This window comes from Diplotaxodon limnothrissa, linkage group LG5 (genome assembly GCF_057381915.1).
Source record: "Diplotaxodon limnothrissa isolate DT_005_m linkage group LG5, D_limnothrissa_male_GT1.1, whole genome shotgun sequence".
Lineage (NCBI taxonomy): Eukaryota > Metazoa > Chordata > Actinopteri > Cichliformes > Cichlidae > Diplotaxodon > Diplotaxodon limnothrissa.
This window is the reverse complement of record NC_140600.1, coordinates 29,412,637-29,438,898: the sequence shown is the minus strand read 5'-3', so window position 1 is coordinate 29,438,898 and position 26,262 is coordinate 29,412,637. Positions and strand designations below refer to the sequence as shown.

The 26,262-nt window shown below is 37.0% G+C and overlaps 1 protein-coding gene across 1 annotated transcript in view; it reads left to right on the top strand.

The window, feature by feature from the left end:
- Positions 1-26,262, top strand: part of ptprt (protein tyrosine phosphatase receptor type T) — a 317,310-nt gene that overhangs the window by 159,582 nt on the left and 131,466 nt on the right. Inside the window, exons 12-13 of the mRNA XM_085353386.1 lie at positions 20,125-20,326; positions 23,982-24,084. Coding sequence (XP_085209512.1) covers positions 20,125-20,326; positions 23,982-24,084 — 305 coding nt within the window. The remainder of the gene's footprint in view (positions 1-20,124; positions 20,327-23,981; positions 24,085-26,262) is intronic.

Here is a 26,262-nt window from a genome sequence, read left to right as displayed (position 1 = left end):
TATATTAAGATGCTTTAATGATTAAACGTATGAAACACAGCAATTAGTAAAAAAGCAATTCTTTTTTTTAATGCATGACAACATTTTCTAGAGTATTGGATCTTTACAAAAATCATGCAGGCACGTTCTGAGTCTGTGGTTGTGCTTTTGTGTTTTATAGTGACAGAGGGGTGCATGATTGTGCATTAGGCAAACTTGTCAGTACGTATTTGTTCATTTGCCTTTAAACTTATATGAACTTCAGTGACACTCCAGTCTAAATACAAAGGGTTTAATGTGATATCAGCCCACCTTTTGCAGCTATAGAAGCTTCAACCTTTCTGGGGAGGCTTTCCACAAAGTTAAGGAGTATGTTTATGGAAATTTTTGACCATTCTTCCAGAAGCGCATTTGTGAGGTCAGACACTGATGTCGGACAAGATGGCCTGGCTCACAGTCTCTGCTCTGTTGGGTTGAGGTCAGGACTCTGTGCAGTGCCCTCTCCACCAAATTTTATACTTGTCACAATACAGTCAAACAAGTACCATTCTCCTGGCATTTAGTTCCACTTTGTCGTAATCCCAGCAGTTTATGTAGTTTTGAAAATCAAGCGTCTAAAGCCTAGGTGCCTGTTATTGTTTTATAAACACGCTGGAGCCTTAAATGTCAGGATACTGATAAATGAAATGACTTAAATGTAAGATACCTAAATTATATACATATAAAGAAAAATCAATCCTCATTATGCTTTCTAAGATGTTTGTTAAATTTGCCAAATTCAGCCTGTAGCACATTGACGCTTGCTAACAGGCACAACATTCAAGAGCTTTTACTCCCTAAATGGATATCTTTCTGGAATTAAACCACTGAATTGTGACTACTGTAAAGCAGAGGGTTGCAAGCATGATCCCAGTTTGAGTCTGATCTTGTGTCTCATTTCACCTTGGCTGACCTTTTTTGCAGCTTTCTCTCTTACTATAGCTACAGAAACAATATTTGACTTGTTTGTTTCGGACCGAGATAGATAGAGAATGTGGTTTAAGGAAAGAGAGGAACTCTTTAAAACACATTAATTTGTAAAACTAATTAGATGCATGATGTTTAACGATATGAAATAAGACAAGTTAAGATGACCTGAGAATGAAATATATAATATATATATATATATATAATATAAAAAATGATGTTCAGATTAATGTGGTGTTTAACTGAGGCACTCTTCACAATGCAGCTACAGCTGATTCAGATTTGTCACTCGTGGCATCCCATTTCTATCTGTCTGAGACTGGCTTGTTGTGATGGGTTTATTTCAGTGCTTGTTTTGTGTTGTGTTGTATATACTAATTCCACCAAAAGGAAAGTATAAACACTTGGGCAATAAGCCCCATCTCATACTGCATCTCAGAGTTTGTGGATGGGGTTGAAGTCCCTAAACGAGGGCTTGAAACCAGTCTAGAAAATGTTGTTTTCTGTAGCATTACGATTCTCTTCATTTGTACTAAGGGGCTATCCCAAACCAAGGAACACCGCCCCAAAGGAGGCTGTCATTATGCTTTTGGACCCACGTGCATACAGTGTATACTGTATGTACGTTTGTACATAAGAATGTATATTATCCATTAAACCGTTGTCTTCAGCTGGATTGGGCTGGAGTATATACCAGCTAAGATGGGGCGAGAAAAGCGATATACCCTAGATAGGTTACTTATCACAGGGCTAACACAAACAACCATTCACAACCCACATTCACACATTTTGGCTTCTGGACTTTTGTAGCCAATTTCAAATCACCAGTTTAACTAATATTAATGTCTTTGGACTGTGGGAGGAAGCTGGTGTACCTGGAACGTTCTAACTCCGCAAATGGATTCAAAACCAGGACTTTATTGCTACAAGGCAATGGTACTAACCATCACACCTGTGCCTTGTGCATTCTTCTGCTCCCAAGTGCCATATAGGAGAAAAAAATGCAATAATTAAAAAAAAACTTTTTAGCCGGATGTCTTGTTTGTTTTTCATTCATATGGTCTTATTTTTAAAACTAGGTGATACAGGGAAACACAAGAACAGTGTTTTCTCTCTAACCACTGACAGTTCATATTTATATCAAATATAGTTTCATCCACGAATAATTGACATATATGACCATAAATTCAGGATTAAATGTAAATTATCATAAAGGGAAAGTAGAAAGTCTAAGTCGCAAGACAAAGTGGGAGAAAGACTTATTCTTTGACAGTCTTTTATACAGTGGTTGGAACTGAGTGAGATAGGTGTGCGTGCGTGTGTGTGTGTGTGTGTGTGTGTGTACGTTTATTTGGGTTGAAGTTGAGTCCTCTATCTAATGAATTATTGACCCGTTCTTGGTCTGTTGTCTGCCTCTTATATCACTGCATCAAGGAGCTACCTCACATCAAGACCTGGAAGGGCGCTTGTGTGCGCGTCTGAAAGAGGGAGAGAATGAGCTACCAAGGAAAGAGATGTTGCTTTAAAAAAGACCAACTAGTCTCCACATGTGTGTATTAAGTGTATGAGGACTTTAAAGTGTATAATCCATAAACTGTGAATAAAGGATAGATGTAACGACTGTTACATAGCCCGCCAATTAGTGAAGGTCCACATTTAAATGACTGATCCACGTGTGTTCAGACCGTCAGTCTTTTAAAAATATATATTTAGAAGAGATGTGGGATAATACTGACTGAGAAACTGAGAAAAGTATAGCCTGACTTATTGTCTCCTTAACTATAATTAATAAAGACTATAAATCCATCAGAAAAGGTAGTTATTTCATCCATAAATCTAGTAACCAGGAGCTTTGTTCTGCCACAGACAACAACACTGGCTTTTGTCTTTATAACCTATACAGAATTTATTTTCACAGATAGTTACAATTTTTTTTCACTAAAAAAGGTAGAATATTTGCTGTGCAAATTAGAAAGTCATCTTTCAAGCTGCATCCAGAACAGCTTAATTTTTGTAGTTAGTTGTAAAATCTGTAAATATTAAGCACACACTAAACAGATGTTACAGTTATAAAGCTGGGTTGCTGTAGGTTAGATTAGTAACTAACGTATTGTATATTTTAGCTGTAGATTATTCCTCTTGTCTTGCAGATTTACACATCTTGTAACACAGAAGGCAAATCTTATTTTGAGAGCATCTTCCAAAGATATAATTATCCCTATTTTCTCTCAAACCCCTAATATTTACTACCATCAATCTCCAGTCTCTTCTCTCATTCTACACCTCTAAAAGACCCCTTAGTACCATGTCTGACACTTCCATTAGACCTCAACCCAGAGCCTGAAAAAACAAAACAAAACAAAAATGTCCTCAGTCTATGAACCTCCTTGGGACCATCATCAGTTTCACCTTGTTTGATATTAATGAAATCAACACCAATCTAAGCTCTCTGCCCTCTCTGCCTGGTAGAGGCGGCACGACTCAGCATCATCTGTTAAACATATCAGAGCCTCAACATAATGCGCTGCTATTAGAGATAATTACTATAATTGCAGCTATTGACAGGATTAAAGGCATCATCTGCAACATCTAAAGGGCCTCTTGTTGTGTCCTATTCTGTTCTGTTGTCTCTTGTGTGTTCCTTTTTTCCCCTCTGCGTCCTTTTCAGGATAGAAACCAGATGAATTACACCTAGGACAAAGAGGGGATTGAGGAGTATGGAGAAAAACTGGGGGGTGGGCTCAGGGTAGCTTTGTGGAGGTGGGAAATGGTGCAGAGAGATAAGGAGAATGGGAAGAAGGAAGGCAGAAGTGTGAGAGAGAGATAAAGCATTCAGTGAGCAAGTTGAAATCTGACCAGAAGACATAGTTCTTACCATACAGCAAGATTACAGAAATTAATCAGTGTGCAAATATGATCACTCCATCTCTTGTATCTATTACCGTAATTGCAGCTAATTACAGGATTAAAGGACACATCTGGGTAAGATCTAAAGGGATCCCCCACTCCTCCCCCACTCTCTCTGGTGCTCCATTCATTTGAGAAAATGAGAATAATGTCTGGAGAAAAAGGGATGCAAAAAGAAGTGTAATGTTTGGTTGCAGGTGAGGTAGGAAAGGCAAAAATGAAACAGCATATAATTTATTAATATATATTGCTCAAAAAAAGAGAAGATGACATACAATCAAGTGAAAAAAAAGTTTTTACAGGATTAATTCAAAAACCCTTAAAAAACTCTGTACACCCTGTGATTCAGTAGCTTATAGAACCATCTTCCTCTTTAGCAGCAATAACCAACTAAGAAGTAGTTGGTGTGAGGTACTTTTTAATAAAGGTTGTTGTTGTTGCTAATCATTTTATCAAATGCATTTGATTACCAGCAATTGGCTGCAATCATCATCAGTAAAGATGTACATAGTTTTTCACAGGACTACAAAAAGTCCTAATACAAGGTATTATCCTAATCTTCTTAGATTAGTATGGTGCATTTAATTAGCTCTTAATCTGACTATGGTGCTTGTATTAGCTGATATTTATCCCCAGTAAGAGTACAAATTTTCATCAGTCTTTCCAACCATCCCCATGCACTAAGCACAAGAAAAATCCAGTTAATTGCTTATATGTAACCTCCTTTTTTCTAAAATAAAAAAATCAATAAGCAATTTTTGAGCAAGTCGTTTATTTAAGGTCTTTTCTTCTCCTCCTTGGAAGTTTACAGTGAGTTCAAAGCTGAAATATTTATTTTATTTTATTTTTTAACATTAATATTCTGGAATTTGCATGGTAAATTTTAATTGGTACTCAGTTTGGTCGGTAGATGTCAGGCAGTTAGATTTTTTTCTGCAATTAGGTTAAATGTTGGAGTCATGAATATTGGCTTAAAACTGTTAATTTGAGAACTCTTGATGGATTTTTATTTTTAATGTTCTGCTGGGCATGGAAAAAGGCCAACTTAAATACCTTTGAAAAAGAAAGCCAGTGAACAACTAAAGGCTTCCACTGGTTTATATGAATCTATATTTTCCCTGCAACTTTACCAGGCCTCTGTGAGACCTCAGATAATACACAGTTATTGATGGTTACTGAACTGAGCAGAGGTACACTCAAAAACACACTTGCACACACACAGATCATGGCCCTGTCAATCCCTTCTTTGATTGCCTCATCAGACCATTCAAGCATCACTGGTCCTCTCTGCTAGTCCTCACCTCCCTGCTGGTCTCTGCAGAGTTATTTCTGAACCCCTGCTTGTTAAACAGATGCTGGTGCTAACATTGATTAGAATCAAGCAGAGTAGCAAATCATGGTTTGACCAACTAGCAAGTGAGAGCATTTTATATTTAGGTCTAATATGAAATGGAATATATATATATTCCATCAGTAGTGAAGAAACAGTTTGTGTTTCAGAATTATAACCTCCTAGAAAATGCTTCAGGTATATGGATAATAAAAGTTAATATGGTTCCATTTCATTTTCTTAAAATTAATGTCAAGCATTAATTGAAAAGCTACTAATTAATAAATTTAATTAGTCCTTAACAGCAGAAACTGTAGATCAGAAATCAGTCATTATGCATTCTTTTAAAGGCAACAATAACTGTATCATGACTGCCCAACTCCATGCAATGATGCATTTCAGGTCTGACCCACATTCCCAAAATCCATCTGCAAGATTGGGGTAAGAATATGAGTGTTTCCTGACAAACCTCTGAGTTGTTTAATCCAACACACCGAAGAAATTGGTGACTAGTATGGTATGTAGTTATTCTTGTCTGGTCCTGTGTGCAAATAACTTTACCTTCCAACTCTCTGCGGATAGAGGTTTTAATCAATCACAGAAATAAATACTGGCAACCAGTCTGGCATTTAATTCAGTTAGTTACTCTGTTCCAAGCTGTGGATTTCTCTAGATACAGCTGACCATGTAGTACAGTAACATTCTCTCCCCATATTGCTGTTTTCTGAACAAAGAAATGATTCCTTCTCATTAGGAGAACATCAGTTGCATAGCATAATCTTGGTATTCGTTCTCTCTACTATTTACTGAGGAACAGAAGTGGCTCACCTCACCTACATAACCTCAAAATTCTAATGGTGCAAGCAAGGTTATTATCGCATGATTGAAATTGAAAACTAATACTTGAGCCATGCTATAGTCATGCTACAGGTTGGGAAAACTAGCTTCTAAAAGAGGCTTTTAATTCCTTTCAGATAATTAATAAACTGATTATTGACCAGTTGATGCCATATCAATAAGTGCATGTAAATTCTCCATTGGTGTTATCCTCCCCAGTATCGCACCAAAGCATGTGACAGATCTGCCACTCCCCTATGATGTCAGTGTTGTGTTTTTTCCTCAAACAAGTTTAAAAAAATGGACGTAATACAAACAATGGATGTAATATACTTAACAATTAAACACATGGCAAAGACCCAAGTCTCCTGTAAAAGTGCAACAAACCCCATGACCTTTAAGTACGGGTTTTATATTAATTCAGCAAACTTTCATGCGTATTGTTGAAGCCACCACCCTCAGTTATTGAAGCGAGAGTGGCCTCCCACTGACCCACCAAAGTCTTCATAGAGGGTATCTACCTGGAGTATCTAATGAGTTATAATAGCTATTTCTGCTTAACGTTAATAATATTCAAAGCAGCCTATAAATGAATTCAAGAAAGAAATGAGTGTTCTGACATAAATGACTAAATTCTGAAAATCATATACAAAATTACAGATTTTGTATAAGAAATACAAAAGCAAAAATCTGTTCATTTTGCAGCAAAATTCATTGAAGTCATAGTTGCCTAGTAATTCTAGACTTTGAGTTATGACTTATGCCATAGAGCATTTAATATAGGAGATGAAAAGACAGGTTAAGGGAAACTGTTCACACACATAAATGCCCCAGGGCTGCCTTGCATTCTTCTTTTTTCCACACGATCTGAAGTATTTCAGAAGGCGAGAAGTATGGGAAGGAAGGGAGAAAGAAAAATGTGAGCATGCAACACCCTCAGGCTCTTTAATTCCCCCCCCCCCCCACTTTCACAGTGTAAACAGAGCCAGAATCAAGACATAAATGCTAAAGAAGCAATCTCATCTAAGCCATTAACTTCTATCCATCTTGTGTTTTACCCTTCTCTTTTCTCTCTCTCTCTGTGTATTGTTTTTCTTTTTTGTCAATAATGGGCTATATTTAGTGTAGCTTGAAAGTCCTTAAGCTGATGACCCCATTTACTCTGTCACACTGCCTGTCTGGCCTGTAGGGGTATGGCCTAGTATCACTTACACCTTTGTCAGTCTATGTGCCCTTCACTACACTGCATGCAGCCTTTTTTCTTTTGCATGTGTGTGTGTTTGAAATATTTATTATTTTTATGATTTTACTTTATCATGGTGATATCCACACCATAACACTATATTATAAAAACAATTCACTAACAATAGAATCTCTTTTTGATTTTTAACATTTTACAATATGCTACGAGAACATATATCCCAATTTGTCACAGTTTTTCAACTGCATATTCATGCCCTCAAACTTTAACTTTGTCGGTATCTGATTTATCCTGTAAGATAAAGTTATCTCACTAAAAGCTGCCATAAATGTTGCAATGATGGAATCAGACATATCGGTCTGCAACTGAATGGGGTCATCTTTGCAATTAAAAGCAATCTATTTATGATAATAGAGCAATTTACTGTATTATCAGATAAATGTGCTGTCTACATAGACAGAAATGCACATTTAACCATTGTTTTTCTGTCCAGCAACCTTCCTGCACTAACCAGAACACAACCAGCTTGTAGCCACTTGAGTCAAATGCCCTTGAGTTAAGACTCATTCTGACTGATGTCAACATATTGGCAGGTCTTTTTATTTATAGATTAGATAGCAATTATTCGCAAACCTCACTCTCTCTGGGAGTGATTGCAGTTTGCCCAAATCAGACTCTGACTGTTTGCATCAGTTTGCATTCTGTTGTGCAACCTATGCAATTACTTTGTGATCAAAAGTGATTGTGAGCATGCAACACCCTCAGGCTCTGAGCAAACTTTTAGTCACCACAATATACAAGAATATGAAACAGAACCCCCACAATCACTAAGCCACTGCTTTTATTTTATTTATTTATTTTTTGGTTCATACACGAAGGTTATTGTCCTATAATTACTCATGTGAGTATTTTTACACTAGGTGTGTGTTCGGTGTTGGATTGTTTTTTGGTTGAACTGAGTTAATATGTGTTTGTTTGGCTAATGTTATCTCAAGATGGTGTTACATGAAATGAGCCCTATAATTGATAGTATTCTCAAAGCATTTAAATTATTTTATTATTATGATATTTCATGTCCTTGTATCAATACAATATCCCCATGCAAAATATTGCAATATTATCCTGTACTATCCATGAAAATAAGCAACTTGAACTTTTGCACTGATAACTAATTCGTATATAACAGCAGTATAGGAGAGTTTTCCGGTTTAACTCTTTTTTTAGTAACTAAAAATCCATGTTTTGTTTATTGAAAGACTTGAGTTTTCACTTTTAGAAAAGTGGGGTTTTTTTGTTTTGTTTTTTAAATTTAAATCTATCTATTCAGGATAGTCAGCATCAGTTTGAACTGCAGTGTTCTGAAGAAGTGCTACATTAAAAATGTAGGGGTCATTGAGCTCCAAAGCCAGTGGAATAATTTTATCATCATGTCAAAACAATATGTCTAGTAAAAAATGAACCAAGAAACTTTAGCATTAAAACTAACTGAGCAAAAAACACATTAACGTCAGGCAACACAGTAAGCCTATCTAAGCGTACCATGCAGGCCTTGTTGCTACACAACTACTCCTTTAATACTTGCACACTTCCAAGATAAATGAAAGTAAATGTCCCAAAACCAAAGTCTAAGTAATTATAAGTAAAACAGTAAACTTTGTTGGAAGTAGAGAAAAACTTTAGATAAAACCAAAAAAAATAAATCCTGTTAGGCTTTGAGTGAGGTTATTGGCAACGCAATGAAGCAATGTTGTGTGCTATTTTCAACTTTGGGGAATTTTTTTTCATGTTTATATGCCCCTAAATAATACAATTACAGGTGTTGGTGATAACGTGTAATTACAATAATTAAGGTTGTCGTGATATACCAGGACTTTTGATAACCAATAAATTTATATTACATTCAATGTTAAAATACTATAAACAATCCACCCACAGCACAGACTGTTTATCATGGCTCTCTTTTTTCCAGCAACTCCACTTGAGCCTCAGCTTATCAACACATTTTATGGCATCAATTATCTGTTGCTGCTGTAACTTCTGTCATACATTGGGAGATGGGTGGATTGGATAGGTTGGATGGGTTGTTGTCCCACAATAGCCTACCCAAGTTAGACAAGAGTCACTGACACGAATGAAGTTAAGCACTATAGACTGTTCATTTTATTACTCTTTTCTTTCTGTTATTTGCTGCCACTCCTCCCCTTTTTGTCTCCTTTCCAAGGATTTAACATGAAAACCCGTAATACTAAACTACTGTGTTCTGTGTTAAAAAATTTTCTTTGCATAATTAAGGATAATTTTAATTGAGCAAAAAACCATTTTAATTGTTTCAACTATATAACAAAAAGATTCAGAAAAAATGTGTTACAACAGAAATAGGTGTGATTCCAAAATTAATTCTGTATATATTTTAATTAATTCAGTTATGTCACACTAAGTTAATTAAAAAGTTGAAAAAAGTAAATTAAGTAAAGTATAATTGAACCTTTTATTTAAAAAAAAATATAATATGTTATAGAGAACACAGTTCTTTTTTTGCACTTTTAAGCTGTCTCAAATGATTTGTGTCAGACTCGCTCCACAATGTTGACCTCAGGGCATTTGCAACCATACCATCTGCTGCCAAACTTTTTGTTCTTCCAATTGATAACAGTGGTTCTTTGGGATCTTGTATTCTCTATGTTTGTATTTTGCATGTTATCACAATAAGATGCTACAGTTTAACATCTTACGATTATAAACAATAAAAAAAAATACATCACAAAAATAAATGTGAAATAAAGGAGTATCAGTAAATGTAGATCTATAAAAATGTACTGAAACTGTGAAGTAAGATCACTTTAATCTGTCTCCCTGTAGTCAAAAAGAAGAGGATTATATATTTAGTCGCAGTAATACAAACACACACAGGCATACTGTCTCATACACACACACAGGCCTTGCACAAGGGGGTAATAGTCAGAGAGGATTATCCATCCCCCATCGCTACGCAGGATTAGATGCAACCTTCTAATCTCTCAAGCATTACGACTTCCTGATGTACAGCCAATGAGGGCTACAGTCCCATTTCTCTAGCCAATCACATGCTCCTCAAGAACCCCACAAGTCAACTCAAACCAGCTCCTCAGTTGGCAATTACAAGTGTTTTGGCTCCCGTACTTATGAAAATTTTATTCTCACTTTTTAATATTTTACTTATTTTTTTCTCACATATTAGCTCAGCTGTGCACACCTTTGCTATAAATGTAATGTTTTATGAATGTTACTGTAGGCAGTGTTTACTAAAAATTCACAGTGATCACATTTAATAATTTTAACAAAGATAGTCTGTATTTTTAAATTAAGTTCATATTTGGATGGACCTGAACTGCGAGGTGTAACAACCAATAGCTGTCCAAATCTAATGGGGAAATCTAATGGGGAAAATTGCCAGACTTTAGAAGCAGTTGCAAGATAAAGTGACTGATAAATGAATCCAGAATTGAAATTGGTATTTTTGCGTTATATTATACCAGACAGTGTTGTGTAAGACAGTGTACAAGAATTTGCCATGTTGTTGATGTAAATAAATTTGTTAATTTTATCAGACAGTTTGTACTTTTGTAGACCAAATATGGTGACATAGGCTACCACACAGCTATCAGGTGGGCAAAGGACTTACACCTTTGAGTATAGGGCTAAAAGCAGGACGTTTTTTGTGACGCTCTCAGATGCAGAATGGATGGAAGATCTTGCATTTGCTGTTGATGTGACTGCATTAATGAATGAACCACATCCCAAACTGCAACTGTCAAAGGTCTGTTTGCACATGAAATGTAAAGCCTGGTGAAAACATTCATGAGACAGTGGCAGTTTCTTTAAAGCCAAATGTGAGGTCACATTTTTACTGACCTGCCAACACTCAACATGTTAGTTCTCTTTGGATCTAAATTGATATATAAACAAACATTCTCAGTGATGTAATATGCCAAATCCAGACACAGATTCCCTCTCAGTGATGATCATGTCTATTGTACATTTCATTACCTAATTGTAATTACAAGTAGCATTTTATAAAGAGACAAAATTAAAACTGAACAGATTTGAGGTCAGCTTGGAACAACCCAATGTGTCAAAAACATGATTTTAGTTCAGTTTATCCACACACTTAGTTTCTCATGTGACCCCTTGGGGAAATTAATTGCCCTCCTTCGATCCAAAAGAAGAAAAACTAAACTTGAAAAAAAATGATGAGCTTATCACTAGTCTGTTTTTCACAGTTAAACTTCTGGTGTTTAAAAAAAAAAAATAGCACAGCACACAACACATTTCACACTTCAGTCATAAATCACTGTCAATCTGTGGTGAATATCGTGTCAGCAAATGATTTTTAATGTAGGAATGAGAGCAGAAAAAGCGTTTGTTGTCTACATTAACATCTAGAGGGAGAGTGCTCGCTCTGTCACTTATCTTATCTCGGCTGGCGGGAAGTTGCTGTGTGGCTGTCAAACAGGCATTAGTGGGATGCCGATTCAGGCCGTTTCCTGTCAAACTGTCACCACTGGCTGATTTTAATGCTCCATCTCTGATTGCTTCTTCTAGAGTGAACAGAATTGTGGAGCTGGTAGTATTGATTTTCATGTGAACTTTTGGTCGACAAATGAGAGGATAAAAGAACATTTCAAGGCTCTTGTATCCTGTCATGTGTTAAATTATATACTCCCAGAACTTTTCACTCTTGCCTTCTGCCTCTTGACTGATTGAGCAACCCGATTAAGCCATCCAGACCTTTTTAGTGATTAACAGTTCAGGTCATTTAATGTTTTATTTTTGTCTACTGTTTATCTCTCATATAGTTCTCGGTAAGACCTGCTAGATGGAAGATTTATCAAGCTATATTTTGCCCTCAGCTTGGTCTATTCCGCTTATCTTTCTCTCTCTCACTTGTGTTATCAAGAGCCAGTGACAAAAATAGAGATAACACAGCTAGGAAATATTATCGGACTATTGTCTGTAGCTATTTCTATCTCCAGTTAGCTTATCTATTTGGGCACAATTGAAAAATAGGACAAGGAAAACAGCAAACATCTCATTCCCATTTGTGTTTTTTATTCATGCATACATATTAGGATGTGTTCATCCCTCTGTGTGCAGGCATTCATTTGTGGATTATATAAGTCTTTGAATTTGTACATCTTTGTGTGTGTGTGTGTGTGTGTGTGTGTGTGTGTGTGTGTGTGTGTGTGTGTGTGTGTGTGTGTGTGTGTGTATCTTTGTATTAGCATTTGTATTGCTTCTGTGTGTGTAGTGACCCAGATTGTCTTGACAATATAAAGTCATGAGCTGGAGATGAAGGTCCCAAATGAAAACTTCAAAAAGCAGAGATGCTGAATCTTAAAACAATAGGTGCAGCCTAACTCTCAGACTGACGCAGGGTGTGTCAAGTTACACACTAAGGAGACGACGTAAAGAATTTTTTAAAAAAGTGTTAATCTATTACAACCATAGGGAAATCTACTAATTGTTTTCTTGTTATAACTTCACATTGAGAAGGTGTATAGCTTGGAAGAGTTTTTGAAGGCTTTACTATTTCGGCAAACCTCTTTGAATTTTAGAGATCAAACGCCAAGTGTGGGATAGATTTGTTTTTAAACTAAAACATATTTTTTCCTTTCTTCATTCATTCTTAACAGATTTTAAAATTATACTGAATTTCCACGCAAACCATTAGACACTGTTACTTAACGTTCAAGCATCAGCTAACGGAATGAGGCACCTGAATACGCTTTTTTTGTGACCTGCATGAACTGCAGGAGTAAGGTCACTGACTAAGGTTTTAGACAGTATCTTGGAAATTAATGTTTCAGATTATAATTAAGTGAATGGAAACTGTTTGTTGCATGTATGTTAAGTTATCTTAAAAGTCAAAATTATGGTTCAGTCATTGATCGGTAGGGCTTCATAGATTGGGTCCAAGCAAGGAAGAGTTGTGATTCACTTCAGTCATTGTCCTTTAAGGTCCAAGCCCACAGAAAGCTGTATTGCCTTTGTTCTCTTTGTTATCTGAGTTAACACTCTGCACTAACATGCTCTGCTGTGACTAACTTCAACCTTTTAACTTGGTTAGTGGTAGGTACCAGCTAACGGTGGATCTTCTGCGGGATGTCGCCTTGTTGCGAACAGAATTTATTTTGGTGTGTCTATTTGCAGAGCAAACGGCCTCTGCCAGTAAAGTCAGAGCAGTAAAGAGCAGTCTTCTCACCTCAGAAGTCAGAGCGGAAAAGAAACCCGGAACAATGGCCAGCTGTGATTTTGTCAAGCTGGTAAAAGGTGTCACTTTACAGAGGTGGCCTTTCACCTCCTAGGGCCACAAGGTAGTATTTATAGCAGACAAATAAATGGAGCCATTGCCTTCGTCATAGCTCCTACGAGCGACAGAAAAGAATCAGCAAATGGCAAGAACAGGTGCATTGCGTGCCATCAAAATGTTTGTTAATGTGTAAAGCTGCAGTGTAGATAAAACAGAGTTTTACTGCTGCAATCCATGGATCTGTATAAATAAGTCCTAACAAAGCAGTGGAGGGGGGGAGGTAGATCTAGGCTTACCAGTTTAGAAGAAACCAGAAATGTTCAAGTGAATTGTTCATGACTATATCAAAAAGGGAAAAAAAGAAATGAAATACTTAAAGGATACAAGGTTTATTTATGTATACAAAATGCTTGTAGCAGAGATGTGAAAATCCATTAAAGTAAATAAACCGGAGCAGAAAGAGCAAATACCTCACATAGTCTGTTCTTAATTCAACAGGACAGAGAACACTGACTCTAAGATGGTGAAGAATGAAGACACTGCATGTTCTCTAATAAAAAAAAAACAGGAGCACAGAGAACAAGAATGGAAAATAGCAAAACTCAATAGAAATAGCATTCTAGATTACACAAAGGCTCTTCAATAAACGTCCTTTATTTTCATAAACCTTGGCCGTGATTCCAAAAGCTGCAGCGAGGCATCATACACCCACAGTGTGTTTGTAATAGGCTTGACTTCTGGGTGGAAGTTATGACTTTTAGTATTCACAAGCATTTGTCTTCTGTGTTTGTTTGGACAAAATAAATACAGTATTATGTTACCATGCAGTGCACAGACACACAAACACCTGCACAAATCTAAAATTACAGGGAGTGATTTCAATATAAGATGCTCTTTTAAATGGTTTTAGACAAGTTGGTGACAAGTTGTAAAAAAAAAACTTTTTACTTTGTGATATAAACGTAATATCAAATGTTAAAAACTCATAAATAAATATTTAAAGCATACAATCTTTAGCTACAATTAATAAGCAGTTTAAAAAGAGTGTTTCTCACTTTAGAGTATTAAGATGGGTATTTATAAATAAAAAGCCATACTGCTCCTTATGACTACAGATTACAATGTTATTCTCAAATTATTAGCACCCAGAGGGACATTTGCTAATGCGCCGCTTGGGTAAAGAGCTGTGGTAATCTCTTACAAGTAGTAAACACGAGCACATAGATCTGGATGAGTTCAAACTTTGGCTAACAATTGCCAGTTATTGCTATGTAAGTGATTAGCTAGCAACCTAAAACAGCTCAATTGACCAACTTTAAGCAGCGGGTATGAAGTGTATGAGCTTGATTGGGATGTCTAACCTGAGCGTATGACTTAGTGGAATAATGATAACAAGCGTTTCCTTGAACTGACTAAATTGAGGCAGTTATATTACCAGCCAATCCCATTTGCATTGGAGCCATTCAAGTTTACCAGAGCTTGCCGTGCTGCGATTAATTCACAATTCTCTTGCATACAATGCATTGCGTTTTGGTAAATGTAGCATAGTAAGCCCACAGCTTCGAACATTCTGCTCTGACTGTATAGCACAGAATGTAAATGCACAGTAATTTCAATGTTAATCTGTTTACACTGGTAGCTTCATCAGTATTTGGGGTTAGTTAGGAATTTGAAAAGGTCACAAAGAATAAATCTTTCAGAAATCCTGATAGCAGAACTATAGTTATCAATATTTCTATGTTGATCAGTCTGGAACTGATACCAATGTAAAACCCACCCCTATTTATATGTCCCTGTTCTATTTTCCTCACCTTTCACTTTTCCCTTCTCCTGTTCCTTTGATCATTTCCTTCCATTTCTACTTCATCATCTATTTACCATTCTCACTTTCTCCTTTCCTACCCACTAATTCAATCACGCACTAACTCACACATATGTCTGCCTTCCCTCTGGTAAGTTATCCCTCAAAGACACACACTCTATTACCCAAGATGCACTGCCCCGCTGCGCGCCTGCCTTTTCATTGGCCAATAAAACAACCTGAGCTTTATAGCTCTACCAATTCCAAGTACATCAACTATAAAGGGAGAAAGAGAGAGAGAGAGAGAGAAGAAAGATGAGGAAAAACAAGGAAATTGTGAAGAAAAGGGAGGAAGAGAAAAAGAAAAGAGTGGCTAGAAAGAGGAAATACCCTGTAAAGGGTAGAAGACGGAGAGAAAGCAAGAGTCTACTGCTCAATATGGAAAGAAATGTGAGTGGGTAAGATGAGAGAAAAAGAGAGACGGAGCATAAAGCCTATAAAAATATAGAGAGCCATTCATGACTTATAAAATAACAGCCATCGATGTGCAAACCAAAACTGCAGCGTAGATGAAAGAGATGATATTTTATTGTTCCAGCCCCCAAGTCCCAGCCTGTATAAATAGCTATTGATTCACCATGTTTTATTCAGCCAGCCAGGCGAACTTTCAGGCCTGGGAGACGTCAGCCGGTTGTTGAAGGCAAAGCTGCTGCTCTGTCTAGGCTTTTTCTGCTGCGTTTTAGACTGTTATCTTCTATTGGCTAAAGGTTTTGTCCCAGGTTCCTCAATCTGAGAGGCACTTTAGTCATCTGTCTGGTTTGTAGCAGGGGAGTAATGTGTCGGGAAAGTGGAGGAGAAAACTTCTTATCATTTTACCATCTCAGGTCACTGGCAATAAAACTGACGAAAAAACAAAAAAAGAAGGAAGACTGGTAGAAGCATTGTTTGTGGCTTTAGGCTCTTATTTCAACTTTGGTGGGTTTTGAGGTAGTTCGATTTTAGCCAGAAAAGAGCAGCGGCCTCCAAATATCTAGACAAGGTAGAGTTTCAGTCTCGCATTAAATTCACAATAGAAGCAAAGAGCTACTGAACATAATGGGAACATTCATTCATGTCAGACCTTCTGATCTCTTTTCTAACTATTGCTATCCATAGGAACAGCTTTTCACTAGGGGACAGTGGCAATCCCAATGCATCAAATAATGCAGACAAATGAGCTCAAACTAATTATGAATCTTTTTTTCTGCTTATTAATAACATGAATGTACTGTAGCTTCTGCACCATCATATATCCGAGTCTGGGGCAGCCATTCTATTTTCTCACATATTTACATGGGCTGTGTCCCAATTCAGGGTCTGCACGCTTGAAGTACGCAATTCAAGTGCGGTTACGTCAACGCCACGTGCCGACGGCTGTCCCAATTCGAAGTGTGCTTCAAATGCATACTCCAAATGTGCCGTCAATTTCCCCAAATATTAAGCGTGGTCCGGTGCACGCTTCGTGGCCCCATATATCCCACAATTCATAGCGCGGCGGTGGGTGTGGAGAATTTTGCCGCAAAATACGGCAGAAGGGAGCGGCCGAAGAGTTTTTTTTTTTTCCAAACTTTATTGAACTTATAAAGCGAACAGTCAGTCATTCCAGTTCAGTTTGTACAGTAGACATACAAGGCAAATAAGAGTAACAATATACAGTACAATGAAATAAGAAGGATAAATAAAGGATAAAAAAAGAAAAAAAGGGGGGGGGAATGTGACAGACTTCATAACAACTTTGTACTTGAAAGTTGTGACAGCTCATTCGTTAAACATTTCTGAATGAATTTCAATCAATGATAAACCTTTTTTATTGGAAGTTAATTTAAGAGAGTTTAAGTAATATTCAATTTCAGTCAAAAACAAATTAAATGATGGGGTTGAGTTTTGAAATTTACATTTATGTATGTGGAATTTCCCTAATAAGATGGAGCGGCCGAAGAGTGAACTGTCAAAAGTACTGAATATGACGTCACTTATTTATGTGCGAATGTTTAATAATTAAAGTCGGTCATATATCCACAAACAAGCTGAAAGTCAGTGAGATATATATATATATATATATATATATATATATATATATATATATATATATATATATAGTTATTTACTAACTAATCTTAAATGACTGTTCATCACAGAAATGAAGCCCAACAATCATGTTTTACAGTCCCGTGGTCTCAGCCTCAGATACTCAACTAATCAAAGTGATGTCATGACAGAAATGAATGACCAACAAAACATTTTTCTCCTTCATTTCTGTCAAACAATGCTGTATATAACCTGTCTTGCGATTATTATCATGGTTGCTAGGCAACCTGAACAGCGCGACGAAGCGTATACAGTCCCATTTCACAAGCCTCTCACTTCCGCACGTCTCGTACTTATAGTACGCACCGTACGTAGTACGCGTAGTGCGCGTACTTCAAGCGTGCAGACCCTGAATTGGGACACAGCCATGGTCTCCCTTACTTTGCGTCTTTCCTTTCTTCTGCTCTGTCCTGTCGTATGTCCTCACTCTTTGCATTTGTATTTGCTCCAGCACATCCATCCAAAGTCACGTATTCACACATCAGTACTACAGCCTGGGGCCTAGTTGAAGTGATGCACCCAGCTATCAATGCCTTTGATTTGACTGTTAATGGGCTGACGTGGACCACCCAACGTCCATGATTTTGAATTCCTGAATTCGTCCTCCAACAAATGTGCTATTTCACTCTAACACACTCCCATGCACACTCGAAGCTACCCATTTTCCCTTTGTGTCTATCCACATCACTTGTTTCTTTTCATGTCCTTGCTTTCTTTTCCTTATTCATTCTTGTTCAGTCTTGTTTTTATCTTCCTCTTTATCACCGTTATTATTTTCCTCGTTGTCTTCTTTTTTACTCACTCCCACTAATCTGCTTTGAGTGTATATCAATGCAGTATTCTCATTTTAAATTGAGAGTAATGGTGCTAAAGATTATCAATACATTAAATTAAAACCCTTCCTGGAATCCATAATCATCACTGTTTGATTGCGCAAATGTGTTTGTGTCTAAATTAGCCTATCATCTATTCATTGCATTTCTGTTCCAAAACTTTATGCTGTTTTCAGTTTGTTTGTCCACCTTTTTCTTTCTTTTCCACCTTACCTTATAACCCCTTTGTGTCATTCTGTGCTGTTCATTCTGAAATATGACATATTGTCTTTAGTCCTGAATGCAAACTGGAGAGGTCATAGTCATGTTGTTCCTCCAGAACAGTTCTGTTGTTTTTTCCCCCTGTCTCCCTCAAAATGTTTTTATTCTTACTCAGTTATTTCTGTGTATTATGCATCTCTTAAGGATCTTTCTCCTTGTTAGTTAATGTATTTGGTAACTTTTCAGTTGATGTGAGTCATTTAGACATTTAGTGATGTGATCTTTCTAGGTGAGGTAGCTCTGCAAGTTGGCAAAAGACTTATGGCTCACTCGTTTTGTTGTTTCTGTCTCTCTGGTTCAGTCTCCTGCTCTACCTGCCTCTTTGTTTTCACTTTCACACTTTATCCAGTACGTTTTTTCACACTTTGTGGCTAAAGGACAAACAGATATGTACTCGGACAAGCACTTACACGCAACCACAAAGTGCTGAAATGTGTTTGGAGTTGATTTGCTTTTAATGTGTTTTTTCCCACCACTCAATAATCTTTTGTACTGACTGTCATTCACAATGACAGCTGTCCTCCTGTGTTTTATCGTGCGTGTTTGTGTGTGCCCATGTGTGCAGTCATTGATGGTTTCACAGTGTGGAAACTTGCCAGTAGCAACACCACGACAGACATTGACAGTTCTTTTAACAGAAGAACTATTTTAGTGTTTCTGCCAGTTTAATGGTTACGGGTCAATTTGCTCAATTTGTTCCAGTCACAAAGTGGAGATCGTGGAGAGACACACAGACCTATTGTAAAGAGCCATCATCTCTTGAACTCCAAAAATTGATTTGTACTGCATTTAGCAGACAATTTAATAACTGATGATTGATTTACTGGATCTTTTAGATGTGTCAGTGGAGGTGTTTGGAAGACGGTGACTCCGAATTTAAAGCTTACTTTCTTTTGTTTTGTTTTTTGTTTTTTTCTGATTTGAAGATTAAAAAATAGAAGAAAGAAAATCAGTCTATTTTGATATTCTTTACAGGTTGAAATTACTATTTATACCATAACATATTTTACCCTCTAAGACTGCACTTAAGCTGGCATTTTTGAAATTGAATCAAATCAAATGAAATGTCTAATGGGAAAATTGAACATTCATGTTGACAAAAGAAAGATCACTGATTGCAATTCCCCTCAGGCCATGCAGCATTTATAGCATTTTTCATTTTATTGGTTGGTTGTACAGCCAACTGTACACCAGCTGTACATCAGTGAATCCAAAGGATGCTGTTGCATGCCTGCGTGTACAATTAGATGAACGCATAAATGTGTTCTTTTTAAATTTTGAAGCATTATTCAACCGAACCAAACTACTTATGGATAAAAAAACGAAAACAGATATTATTGATTGAAATCAAGCATTACAAAAATTGGTTTAAACAAATTGATATCTAAAACCTCAAGTGCAACGTTAAACCAAACCTGCTTGTTCCTTCCTTTAAAAAATAAATAAATAAAAGATATTTCAGTCATGTTAAAATTAAATGAGCTATCACTTGTTTATTTAAATTGCGTGAGTGAAACAAATGTAAACAGATGAATAAATAAAGCTGAATTATGTAAGTGCATTTAAATGTAAAATTTTCCCATCTACCTCTAGATTACCTATAAGGCACTGAGCTCCTTGGACCCCAGTGCTGATCTGACAACCCAGCGGGGACAAGTTTTCAAGCAGAGGAATGAGACCCACCATCTGTTTGTTGGGCTGTACCCAGGAACCACCTACTTCTTCACCCTTAAAGCATCTACCAACAAGGGCTTTGGTCCGCCTGTCACTACCCGCATAACCACCAAGATTGCAGGTAAACAATACTGTTAGGTGTTATTTGCTTCTTAAAACATTAATACCACATACAGACAGTAAAAGCGTGTTTATTAGACAGCCTGTGTGCTGACATGTCAGTCAGTTGCACTATAAATAAGCGTTTTAATTTGTGTCTCTCTTTGTCTGAATGACCATTTGGTTGTTCTCCCATCTGGCTTTGTATCCCCCTGTTTGTGTCACCAGCCTTGGTCCACAGAAAATGTCAGTCGCTGCACAAAAAAAGGAAAAACAATCAACTTTTGTGGCAAGAATTGTGAAGTGCCCTCATATGTTAATACAGCTCTTTATTCTTGAATGAGAGAACATTATCATTTCAACTGTTTAGAGAAGGCTATGCTGTGATGCCCAAATGACAGAATGACTGATGCTAAATAAAACCCTTCAGCTCATTCTTTGTTATCTAAATCTCTCTGTGTGCCTTTCTGATTTCACATTTTGCCTTTTTTTTTTCCAACAATTCTCCTGTAAGCCCTTTACAAATCTTTTACTGGATTGTCTCTCCTTTGTGGTTTGTTTAGCTAATTAGACCTCATTGAGGCAGTTGTGACCTTTGAAAAAACAAAAGAAAACAGAAAGCTCTGAGGAGACACTCCCTGTAAGTTTGTGCTAAACCGATAAACTCTTATGGTTACAAGCCAACTTTATAGAGAAGGAACTCTGAATAAGTATCGCATTACTGAGAATAATTTTAATTTAGGAATGAATACAAAAGCTGCAGAGTAAAATATGAACATTTAGAAATATAAACCACTCGGTATTTCACTGAAAGCTTGTCACTTCCACATTTGTCAGTCTCATTACATAGTTGACTAGCATACATAGATCTTGTGCTTTCACTTTGTTTCAAAAGAGGCTCTGTATTCAAACCACTTCACTTATCTGTATTCAGTCCTGGAGTCTGTTAAGTGCCACAACAAGTGTCCACTCTTTTACTAAAAAAAGCAGTGTGGTTTATAAAAAATGTGGCCTGAAATTGTTTTCTGTTAACGACACTATTCAACTTAGTTCAATTCCATTCGGTTTTATTGATATAGCGCCAAATCACAACAGCAGTTGCTTTAAGCTCTTTATATTGTATAGTAAAAACCCTACAATAATACAACCCAACAATAATACAGTAAACTACAATATACGCTACCATGTGTTGACAGTATACACGTCACTTCTATTCCCTATAATATAAAAAACAAAACAAAATGTGGGTTTGTGGCTTAAAGTCAAATGCGAATATACCACTGAATCCTTGTCACAGTGCTGCTGTACACGATGAAGTCCTGACTGATCTAGAAGATGAATGCGTAATGTGTTAACAGTATGTTTTAAGTGTTGTCCTATCTGTCAACACCTACAGTGATTTTTAGTGTGACCTTTCCACCGAGCCTCTGTTCTTCCATCATCCTTTCAAAACTTAACAACACATTGCCAAGAGGAACAAAAAGGAAATGTGGTGCCTCCACACATAACAGATGTGTCTTCTTTCAAATGTCACGCCATCACCAATCTTTATTATCTCGTTCAGGAGCTACATGATGTAGAGATTTAAATTAAATGCTGCAGACACATAGAGATAGATGGACAGAGTGGCGGGGGTAGGATTCATGCTAATAACCTGAATGCCATACCAATCAGGGAAAAAAGTGTTGATGTTCTACTCAGACATTTATATGCTGCACCTCCAGTATGAGGGCATGACAGATGTGAAATTAAAATTTGAGTGTAATAGAATAGCTGTGAAGCCCTCGGCGGTGGAGCTTACATCTACTTCTTCTTTACCTTTATACATCCTGATAATGTCATTCTGGTTGAGATATACTGTGATGTTAAAAAAACAGAACATTTCATAGCAATTTAGCATTTACATGTTTTAAATCAGGGATTCGACATACACATGGGAGGGTGCGTTTTTTCTTCCATTGTTGACTCAGAGGAAACATAGCTGGCTTTGCCATATGCCCGTCCGTCTTTGTCAGTGACGAAGAAGTAGACCTCAAAGGTTGGGTTTTTTTAGACTTCTTTTTTTATTCAAGTTACATTTAATAGTTACATTAACCCTTTAAAGGCGAGACCATAAAAAAATGTATTTGTATACTACCACAAAGGTACTAGAATGCCTTTCTGGTAATATCTTGCAAAGCACTGTTGGTGTGCATGTAAGTCAAGAAACATATTGTATTTCTGTGATTTTATACCTTTACAAACCCTTTGTACAGAGTTACTTTTGGGATTGGTTTTGGGATGTATCGCTATTTCTAAAACATGTGTCATTAGAAGGAGGATGATTGTTGGTCAGCTAGCATGTTCACTTGTTTCAAATTGCAGTCAAACCCTTTTGAGATATTGGTTTCTTGTTCAATAGGGCACAGTCTCTCGTACAGACAATCCATCAGTCTGAGATGCATAGGTCAAAGATATATCCAAACAGGGATATATCTTCTTTGCTAGGGTCTTGTACATGTGTATGAGCATGCTACAAAGATCAGTGTCTCCAATATGTTCACTGCAGGCATGAATGAGTCAAGGGCAAAGGTCATCTGTCTTTGTGTGGGCATCATTATTCCAATGTTCGATAGTCGAAAGAGGATTGATCCCACAGGCATCAGATTGCATGGCCTTGCCCCATAAAGTTAGATGCTCCGTCTATTATTTATTAAACAGGAAGAAAAACCCAAAAATGACAAATCATGCACTGTCACAATGCTTGTAACATCTCGGTATACAAATATATGTCAGTATAGTAGAATTACACATCCTTGTACTTTTTTCTTGACATTTATCATATTTACAGTTTTTAAAAGATCTCATATTTTATTCATCATGTGTAAGAACTGTACCTCCTATGTGCTGGCTCTGGGCGTGAATCGTTGATGGGCAAAGCACATGTATCTTTATGTGGACCTCTTTGCTCCATTGTTTGACAGTCCAAAGAGACATGATCCCACAGGCATCAGATTGCATGATTGCTTTGGCCTTGTCACATAAAGTTTTACAGTCCAAAACAAAAACCATGTACTGTTACAATTCATGTAAAATGTCAGTATACTAATGTATAGTATGCTAAAGTTACCAGAATTCACGTACAATGCTAATAAATCTGCATATTTTGTTCTAGACATTTACTATATTTATACTTGTGAAATTGTTTTAGCCTTAATTTCATCTGATAGATAAATAAACGTGTTATATAAACACCAATGATCAGAAAAGTTTTCATTTGTTTTGTAACGAGACATTTTGAGTTGCATTAGCTTCAGGTCACAACTTTTACCACGAAGGGACAAATCAGCCATGTTTTTAGAAAATTATTTAAACCTTATAAAACTGTCTTATTTTGAACTTGTCATGTTACTTAATTATTTTCATTAAAGGCTTCCTGGAGGGCAGCTAATTAAAAAGGTCTTTCATTTCAAGACAGATTAACATCCGGTGGGTTTTTTTCTGAGAATAACAAAACTATGACATGGCTCAAACAGGTTAACTTAATTTCAGTGTCTTTTTAAGAAAGGTATAAGGACTCAAAATGTGCTCTACCAAATGACTGACCACAACCCAGAGCTTTTTAAATTATGCTGGCCAATAAAATTGTCCGTGTACGGTAACCTGTTTTAAAATTTAAATTTGTTAAACCTTTTCAGCCCCCATGATGCCAGAGTATGAGTCAGAGTCTCCACTTAATGAGACCGAGACAACCATCACTATCCTGCTGAAACCTGCCCAGTCCCGCGGAGCACCTATCAGGTAATTTCTTAACATTCCTTAACAAAATTTTAGTTTCTTTTTCATAGAGTTTCTTTTACTATCCTCTGCTGTCCTACTCACATTTTTCCTCCCAGCATCCCATCTACCTCCTTTTCATTACCCCCCCTACTTTTTTCCATCCATGTTCTTTTGGTCTTCCTTCAGGGCCCTTTTAGAGCCATTGCAGTTACTCACACATATAAGTCTAATTTGTATGCAAAGGAATTCAGAGAATGATTTTTTTTTTAAAAATTTGTCAGTGAAACATTTTGCCATTACTCATTTTGCTTTTTGTAACTTTTTGGCTATTCACTAGTGGAATTGCAACTTCTACTGGACATTGCAGGCCCAAGTGTCTGATACTTTAGCTGGTTACTTGAAACTTTGCTTTAATTTAAGGTTTCAGCCATCAAATTCTTAACATAAGGAAATGGAAATTTGGATTTTATTGAGCATATTGTACAGAAAACACCGTATTCATAGTCGTATACATAGATATTGATGGTGTTATTAATTTATACCATACATGTGAAAACAAGGACTAAACAGTATAAAAGAAAAAAGCCTCAGCATAAACTAACACTTGGAGTGGGTTTTTAGCTTGGCTCACAAAGTGTGTCTGTACTTTGCTGACACTACCAGTTTTGGTTAACTAAAAGACACATTTAACACAAAATGTAATTAATGCTAATTCTTAGTTTTATCAACATTCAACAAAAAGTCAAACAGGACAAACAGCACCCACATGTCTCTTAAGGCCCCGGATAAACAGGCCTTGTGACCAGTCAGTGGCAACCATGAGACACAAGGGAAAAAGTGTGTTATCTGGTGGCTGCAAGTTGCTAACTGTCAGTGAAATTGACTATATGAGCCTCATTCAGACAGGCCAGTGGCACCTGCTGATCACTAAGGAAGAGTGAATGCTGCAGTGGTTGCTGGAGGTTGCTGACAGTCACTGGTCATTGGTTGCAAAGAGGTATCCAATCAAAAATCTTTTGATTGCTTTGGTCTCTAGCAGGTTGCCATAGTCAGCAGCAGATTGTGCGGCTTGTCTAGCAACCGGAGAAATCACAACGTTTGTGGTGCAAGAACATCTTTGCAAATGACTTCTCCAATAAATAGATTGTATTTGCATGTTCTGTAAAATCCCTTAGAATGCTTTTATCAGGCACACACAGGTTTTATTTTCCCAGTCACCAGTCCACTGTATTCACTTCAAAACAAAGCAGCGAGTGAAGGCACCCAGCTAATTTATTTCTTTTCCTTTTCTCATTTTTTCAGCCAGCATGTTTTTAATTAAAAGATCACTTTGAACATGTGATCTCATCCATTTAATTGGTGCAGGGGAGAACATTATTCTCGCTCGCCTTTAGGGAAATAGAGCTTCGACAATGCTGTGTGGAGAATATATATCACTTCAATTTAGACTTTGGGAAATGGATTTGTGAAATGTGAGTGTAGGTCAGTGGTTTAGCATTAATTTTTGTAAATCCCTTATCATATCTCATCATTAATCACCCGCAGATGGCAAATATATCTCATGTTGAATTAGGCCGCACCCTCATCGCTACCATCTTCATGTGTTTATCAACTAGAGAAAAGCCCATTAATGTGTTTGCTTATTATGTGTGTTTGGTGCAAGTATTACATATTTTAAGTGCCAACAGATGTACGTGTGGAAGCAGGAAAAAAAGGCATCTGTTTGTTAATGTGCACACAAATGTTTTTGCTGCAATTGTTTTCTTATTCATCCTGCAGATCAGAGCATCTGAAATTTAGGAGGTTAGATAAGATTTTTTTTTTCTCGAAAAGGCTCTGTAAAGCGAAGCAGCTGTTGAGACACACACTCATAAGACACACACATCAGGCTGCATGCTCAGGTGCCTACAAGTTCACTTTCACATAAATGCACACAAACGGAAACCATTGTAAATGTTTACAGTGACTGTCAGTGCAGATATGCACCAGTTGATTAAAATCCAGTGCTTAATATTGTGTAGGTCTCCTTCATGCTGCTAAAACAGCTGCTGGGCCTGTCATGGAATCTCTGAGGTTGTCCTGTGGTATATGACAGTAGCACATTACAGATTATTTGAGCCCAGCGGGTTAAGATTTAGACTTCTATGGATCTGGCTTGTTCTCGGGCATCCTGAGTCTCGAGGTTGGCTAAGCATCATG